The 8,237-nt window shown below is 46.4% G+C and overlaps 1 protein-coding gene across 1 annotated transcript in view; it reads left to right on the forward strand.

The window, feature by feature from the left end:
• The window catches only part of T265_04737 (hypothetical protein), a gene marked incomplete at both ends in the record, with an annotated part of 44,066 nt that overhangs the window by 5,773 nt on the left and 30,056 nt on the right, over positions 1 to 8,237 (forward strand). The window contains one exon of the mRNA XM_009169550.1: positions 6,153 to 6,945. Coding sequence (XP_009167814.1) covers positions 6,153 to 6,945 — 793 coding nt within the window. The remainder of the gene's footprint in view (positions 1 to 6,152; positions 6,946 to 8,237) is intronic.

Genomic DNA, 8,237 nt, shown 5'->3' on the forward strand with positions numbered 1-8,237 from the left:
GAGGTGTAGGCACCTCAGTATGCTTGACATAGGCCAGCACTAGGTCCCCTCCCTCACCCACTCTTTTTCTCTTCTCTTCACTGTAGGGCTTTTTATACAATTATATATATATTATATATAACTAAACGAACTTTATGGTTGTACGGCAGTGAAGTATCAGTGCCAACACTAATGTTGCTGTCATTGATGATGATGATGACGTGTACCATATGCAAATTGGTTCCAGTTGCTACAGTTTCGATCACTAGAAAACGGGAAAGTGGAACATACAACCAAGCCTTGGAGGTCTGTTCAGAAATTGGGTAGCTACGCATTGAAGGCGATAGCTTTGATGCACGAATGCCATTGACTGATCGATTGGGCTATCTCCGCCAACGTCATTAACCTCTGGTTATTTGAGTCCCGGGGTCTCCATCCAGGAAGGCGGCGGCTGCCCACCCGACTAGGTTTACTGGTTATTGTTTTCGTACTTCTTCGCCAGGTCGTAAACTGTTCACCTTTCGGTCGCTTCCACTTATCACAGGGCTGGGAGAAATGAGCTCTGTGAGACAGACGGTCTTCAGACATGCGGAGTACATACCCCAACCAGCGCAATCTATGAAGCGTGAGTAATTCATCTATTGTGGGAGTGTTCCTTCTTCCTGAGACTACCTGGCGTACCTCAGCATTACTAATCCGATGTTCCCATCACACCTGACCAATGCTTCAGAGACACCTACGGTCAAATACTGACACCTTTCGTACGTCCTCTGCGTGTGGGGGGTCACGTCTCTGATCCATAAAGCAGTATGGACTGCACTGCCGCAGTGTAGACTCTGTCCTTGACAGACAAACTGACGTCACGTTGGCGCCACACGTGTTGGAGGTTAGCAAAGGCTGTCATGGCCTTTCCGACTCGAGAAATAATCTCATCTCCAGCCAATCTACCGGAACGTATCCAGCTGTTCAGATAAACAAATTTATCTACCACGTCGATTGGCTCATCTGCAAGCATGAGGTGTGGGTTTGTTTCCACCTAGTCTTATAGCAGCACTTTGCACTTTGCAGGTATAAGGCGTGTACCAAACCGTGCTTCAGAGTTATTGAGGTTATTTAAAGTCTTGCGTTTGGGAAGGATCTCAACCAAGGAGAGCAATATTGTCTGCATACTCGATGTCTGTGAGGGAACGTTCCGGGAGCATTTCGACTCCTGAGGTTTCAGAGGTAGGCAGAGAAACTTCAAGCAGTATACCAATAACAAAGTTAAAAAAGAAAGAGGAAAAAGGATAGCCTTGTCTTACACCACTGGACGTGGTGAACTCAGGCGAGATCCCGTATACTCGTATGCGCCCACAGGAGTTCGCATACAGTCCCCTCATAAGGAAGACAATTTTGGAAGAGATACCTTTAATCGTTAGACACTGCCAAAGTTGCTGACGATCGACAGAATCGAAAGCAGCTTTCAAATCAAGAAAAACTACCAGCGTGGGACGTCTGAAGGAGTGACGCTGTTCAAGAATTTATCTCAGGGTAGAGATATGATCGATGCATCCTCAACCGGGGCGAAACCCAGCTTGATTCTCGCAAATCTGTCTTTGTTGATAATCCATCAACCTGCGCAAAATAATGCCAGAGAACACCTTAGATGTGACGGATACCAAGCTGATACCACGATGGTTTTCACATTACGTTCTTGCTCCCTTTTCGAAAACCAGGGTGACGGTCGAGGAGCTGGCATTCTGTTTTTGTTTGTGCTGGAAGTTCGCACTGGCCAGAAACAGACGATGATCTGCACATAACTGAAGAAGCCGCTTCCCATTATCCGTATGCTCAGCGTCGACTCCAAATCGACTGCTTAACTGTGCTTCTTCCGGACTTAGTAGTCCAACTTGGGCTTTCATATCACCCACCAGGATCACTATATCCGTCCTCGTTGTTGACCGAAGCAGTCGTGACAGATCTTGATAAAACTCGTGCCTCAGTTTCAGAACTGCTATCTCTTGGGGCGTATGCTGATACGACAAACACACCGTTTGCCGCACCGACCTATGTTAATCTTAATTGAGCCAGACAACCGCACAGCGCAAGGGTGAGTGTTTACTGGGATCCAGTCCAGTATGGCACTTTCAGCCTTGGGGATGAGTTCATTGCCCACATCGTAGATACCACGAGCCATTGCGTCAGGGTCACCAGATGCCTGAAGAGTGAAATCTGGAACATCTGGACTCGTTCTAAGCGGACTGAGGAGCACGACCGAAGTGAGGTCTTGTATGCGTGTTTCCGAGATACGACATACATCGATAGAGAGGTAAATTAAGGTTTCAGCAAGAGATGCCTGTTATCCAATTTGACATAGAGTACGGACATTGAAGGCTGCACTGCGGATCAGATCTTTCGAGGTTAGTAGGTGGTTATTTTGTTTTTTTTTTTTGGGGGGGGGGCAACGGTCGAGACACGGAACACTGGCTTGGTGATTAGCAGATGGGTTGATTGCACTGCAGTGTACGATATGTTGTTATGGAATGAGGAGGAAGGCCCGTGAGCGAAGAGCTGTAATGACAAATGATACTTCCCGGTTGCCCAGGCCGAAGAAGGGGGTTTAGTTGAGGTACCCCACCTTTAACCTTCCACTCAAAAGTCTGACCCACAAGGTAATGGGAGGATATTAGGGTTTCCTGGGGGACCCTTCCAGGAGCCAATGACTCAATAGTGTGATTTACTTGGCTATAGGGAGCCGGCCTGGCCCGAGGGCGGAGGGAGTACGGCATGTCTCTCACTCCTGATTCGGCTGCGCACAGCAAGTGCCTTTTGAGCATCACCGGGCTCTTTGGTTTTGAAAGTATTTCGGCAGTATTGAATAATGCTCTGGTGGTCACCATCAACTGTATGGCAGTCGGAGTGTGCGGTTTTTTGGGTTGACCTTTTGTAAACCATCTTCCTCTGGAGACAGCAGCATCGGTGCTTCCATAAATATGGTCATGCTGGTTGTCTGGAGGAAACGCCTTACTGCCTTCAAACTCCTACCGCAGATTATAGTACGACTCTACCTCCAGACCACCTCGTGATACCATTATTTGCAGCACGGGGACTCGCTGTTCTTCGTCGGGCTGCTCCCCGTTGGCCTTTCTGGCATGGTTGAACCCTTAGCATCTGAGCTCCAGCCAGTATAGCCCGCGGGACCATTGCAGCACAGAAGCCCGACAACCACAAGGTGACAGCTTTATGTCGGGTCTTGCAGCAGCAATTATTACTACACAGGTATGGAGTGCATGTCGAACTTGCATCAGAACTATTTAGGTAATTAAAATAGCTTGCATTTCCAAAGTGCCTGATTCACGAAGAGCAATATCGTCGGCGTACTCAATGTCCGTGAGTAAACGCCCCGATAGTGTTTTGATCCATGGGGTGTTAGAAGTAGGTAAAGGATATTCAGGCATCATACCAATTACGAAGTTGGAGAATGAGCGCCAGAGAACATCCTTGCTTGAAGCCACTAAATATGGTGAACTCGGGAGAGAGTCTGCCGTAAACAGTTACGTGTCCACGAGAAGAGGCACACAAAGCCTTTATCAAATACAAGACTTAACAAGAGACACCACTCATCGCTAGACTCTGTCACAGTATCTGATGATCGACGGGGTAAAAAGCAGATTAGAGACCAAGAAATACGATCATTTTTGCTCGTCGGAATCAGGGACACAGTCCAAACACTTTCTGGGACGGAATCCAGCTTGATTCGCGTGAATCTGACTCTTCCGGTGTCAGGTCAACCTGCTTAGGATAACTCTAGAAAACATCCTGAGACCTTAAGCCATTAAGCTGATGCCGCGGTTGTTTTTGCACGAGTTTCTTGCACCTTGTTAGAATATGGGAATCACCTTAGAGGCACTTCATCCTTCCTCCTTTCCTTTACCTTTCTCGACTTTCCCTGTCTAGGCTTAGGCGACCTGGCAGTATCCCAGCCCTCGTGCTTCCTTCTGGTGGCATGACAGTTAGGCACCGAAAGGGTGATACAGCTGAACGACTGATTGATTTTATAAAATATTTTGTAGTAGGGCCGAAATTTCCACCTTTTCTGAAGAGTGTAGAGTGCAAACCGTGTAGTCCTGGAACTTCGTTGTGCTGAAGAAATGGGATTGCAGAGTGGAGTTTGCCGATGGCGGATTGATTTCATCACTGCACTCTGGTCCGTTTGGTCCTTCCGGAGGATGAGTTGATTCGGCCAAGCTTAATTTTTTTGAAAGTGTCTAGCTAGTCGTCCAAGGCGAGGTCCGTTTGAATGAACAGTGATTTTATCCGCTTTGAGGATAGCTTCGCCAACACCCGCCTTCCTCGGACCATTTATCGGACTTGCTGGAACAGGATGCGATCATTCCCCTTTACGAAGGTTTTCTCCAGTTCTGGAGCTCTTACGATCCACCAGCGCTATTTATCAATCGCTGGGCTCCGTTTTTCAGCGTTTGAGCTTCTGACAATCGACGGGGTCAAGAGCAGGTTTGAGATGTATAAATACGACAATCGTTGCTCGTCGTAATGAGTGGCGCAGTCCAAACGCTTACCACAAGGTGAAAATATGATCGATGCTACCCCGGCCAGGGCAAAACTCAGCTTCAGTCGCGCGAACCTCACTCTCCCGATGATAGATCAACCAGCTTAGGATAAGTTCGGAGAACACCCTGGTGTCTGTGGCCACTAAGTTTATGCCGAGGTTTTCGCACGAGATTCTTACACGGCAGTGAAGCATCAGTGTTGAACACTGATGTCATGCTGTCGATGATGATGATGATGACAAATCGGATCATAGCATTGTAAACCCTATCCTTAACAATCGAGTCAATGTTACATCTGGGCCACATATATCGGAAGTTGACAAACGCCCCCTTGACCTTCCCAATTCTGGAAGTGACTTCCTCTTCCAACAGCCCACCGGGACTTATGTAGTTGTCCAGATAGATATCCATTTACCAGATCGACCAGTTGATGTGGAAACATGAGTTTTGGGTCGCAGAAGCATTTTACAGTTCGCAGATATGAAGCGAGCATCTAACTGTGCAGTGGAATTTGGGTACTCGCTTCGAGATGGCCCAAGCGGTGAGAGCGCGAATTTACTGGCCGGAAGGTCCGTGGTTCGAACCCAACCACCGCCTCTGGAATTCTCCTGTCTAGGCTTGGGCAACCTGGCAGTATCCTCGTGCCTCCTCTCGGTGGCATGGTACCAAAAGGGTGCTACAGCTGAACGCTTTTTTCACATCCCCAACATACACCTACTGCTATTGACCTGTTGCGTGTGAAGTTCCCCATCCACATGTATGGTCTTCAATGCTCTTGGCGATGAACATGAACTAAATCGTTGCCTGAAAATATTGCAACATATGTTTGGTTTAATGTTTCACCGCCATTAAAACATCCCGAAATGCAACGAAATGTGGGACATGAAAAGCCCCAATCTGATTCGTGCCAGTCGTATTGATTATTGGTCCTGTCGTTATAGCAATATCGTTTGCCAATTCCCACATGAAAAACTTTTTCCCCGTTAGTATTATAAAAGGGATGCAGATCCCTCTAACCGATAGACCAACTCGGCGCGTTTACTTTGCATGAGCATTTTAGAGCAGGACTCATTCCGTAAGGACGATGTCACGAATTTAATGAGACCAACTAATGCGGTCACCATAGAAACTCAGCTGCTTTACTGTATAACCAGCGATTGCCCTCGGGCTAGAGCTCGTCCGGCAAATTTTATTTCTTAGGTCCATGAGTAATCCATCTGAAGGGTGAATTTTGGACATGAGGCCAGTTTGATAAGACAGCCTTATTTGAGGTACCTGAAACACGTCGGACAGAAGCCTTTGTTGGCTTTTGTCCAGGCGCCAGTAGTTCAACGAACATAGCTCAGCAAATGTGTGTTAATCCCATGTACATTTCCGGGCACACTCCTTTCGGCCAGTGTTTGTGGCAGACAACGATGTGCCTCTGACTCCACCAGAAAATTATGACATTCTTTGCTGGTCCTTCATGGTTAAGTCTTTAAAGAACTGAATTTTTCATATATTTTCGAGGCTCAACATTGTGGACTATATTATCAAACGGTTTCTACTGTAGTTTTGTCGGTATTCATTCACAACATACTACTGTGATTTCATATAAATTTATCATTCTTTTTGTCTGTTCAGAAACTTCATGTCCTCGGTACTCTGAATGAGGTCACTTTGACTCTTAGTGAGTTGTCCGAATCAGGTGTGGGTCGTGCTGTGAGCAAGCTTAAAAGCTCTCCAGGCGAGCTGGGCAGTACTGCTAGACTTTTGGTGACCAAATGGAAGCGTCTATTACGTGAACATCTGGCAAAGGAATCCGTACAGCTCCCACAAGACATCACTGAAGTTGAGGTGACTGCGGACAACCATACTTCGCTGTCGGCACAATGTCAAGTTAGTACGTTGTATGCCTCTGATAAAAGAGCGACCGGTAAGCGCCACTCTAAAGGGAGGAAACACTCACCACCTGTACGTCCTCTGTCACCCAACACTGACATTAACTCGCCTGTAGCCGAATGTAAACCACTGGGCGTCTCCACCTCCTCTCCCTCAATCCCAACGCAGTCTTTCAAAACTAACAGATCACCCTCTCCTCCACTTCACACCCCTTCAAAGCAAGCCGTGAAAAGTGGAGTTAAACGAAAGTTCTCAGGTTCCGTGGAGTCACTTGATTCCAGTAGTGGTCTTTCTTTTATGGAGTCCCTCATGGTAGGATCTTCCCCTCATCCTTCGTCACGCAAAAAATCAAAGAAAGCACAAGCGAAGTGCAACAGTTCACCTTCCTCAAATGGTCATGTCCAATTGCAATTTCAATCATCGTCCTTCAAAACACCACCAAAATTACCAGCAGCATTTACCGCCGAAGTTCTTTCCTCTTTGTCTGAAGACGTGGACCGACCAGATATTATTCGACCTTCCAATAGCCGTGAAAGTAAGTATTCTATTTATCGTCATTCTAACGTAACCAAGTCCCACTTTAGCGAAATGCACTCATTTGCAAACAAATTTGGTTTTGCGGGAGACTCACCTGAAACTCAGTTGAATTCCTCGTTTATGATGTTTTTAAGCAGCTTCCAGTAGAGTCTCTCACCAAACCAAATTTGTTTTCATTTCGATAATTTCGTGAAATATGGGTTCAAGAAGAACATGAGATTGACGAAAACTCAGTTAGTGAGCCTACCTGATGACCTCAAGAAAAGCGGAACCGGTCGTGGGTTGTCGAAGAATTTTTAGCAACTTTGTGAGTAGTGTATGGAGTCACCTTTTGTTTTTTTTCCACATTTTTGAGCCTTCTCATTGTATGCACAATACTTTTCCCTCAAAATCGCCGTAGGATTTCGAAGGTATTGTTACTCGACGGGGGTCTTTTTACATAGGAGGGTTAGTGAAATTCTGGTTCTATCTCTTTGTTTCCGACAGCTTTTGGACTTGGAACGTGGAGTGCTTTCCTTCTCCAAACAGTTGGTTCCAGAAATTCAATACTTCGGCCTCGGGACTGCAACTAGCGGAGCGTCATGAACCTGTGTGATGGTCCCCACTCTCTATTGCGAATGGGCGCTTTTCCGAATAAAAATTAGAAATAGTAATTAATCATGACCGAAAAACAGTGATCATCCAAGCCATTACCTTCAGTGCACGGCCTCCCTTCCTGATATATCTAGTTAAGTGCCCACTGTCACTCCTGCATTCACACATCAACATTGTTAGCTTCTTCCTCTAATCCGCAGCTGTAACCACTGTACAACATGTACACGGTTTACAACTGACGATGGGGGTGTTCGAAAACTGTATCGGTACTGAGCTATCGTGCGCGGTTTGGCGAGATGTTGCAATTTTATCCTCAATCCGTATTGCAATTGTGGTGTTTTCCAGTAATTGGTACTAAGCCATATTACCAGTCGCGTAAAGTCGAGGAGAGCTCACTGACTCGGTTCAAACACTGAACATAGCATCAGTCTTCCAGAACGACCATCGACCAGTCAGCATGAGTTACTGGGATTTCTTGGTTCTTGTTGCGAAGCAAACTAGGAACTGTTTCAGGAGAGTGTCTCTTCGACGGAGATTGTAAAATTCAAACAACTGTCTTCTTTTATCTGTGTGGATGACGCCACTATATTCTTGCGTTTGTAGTCCTTAAAACATTGACATGCCCGCTGTTGATCAACTAGCGGTTGGTCTTTTCGCTAAGCTTGGCAATCGGCACACAATCGTTCCTTCACTATA

This window comes from Opisthorchis viverrini, assembly GCF_000715545.1.
Source record: "Opisthorchis viverrini unplaced genomic scaffold opera_v5_79, whole genome shotgun sequence".
NCBI classification, from domain to species: Eukaryota; Metazoa; Platyhelminthes; class Trematoda; order Opisthorchiida; family Opisthorchiidae; genus Opisthorchis; species Opisthorchis viverrini.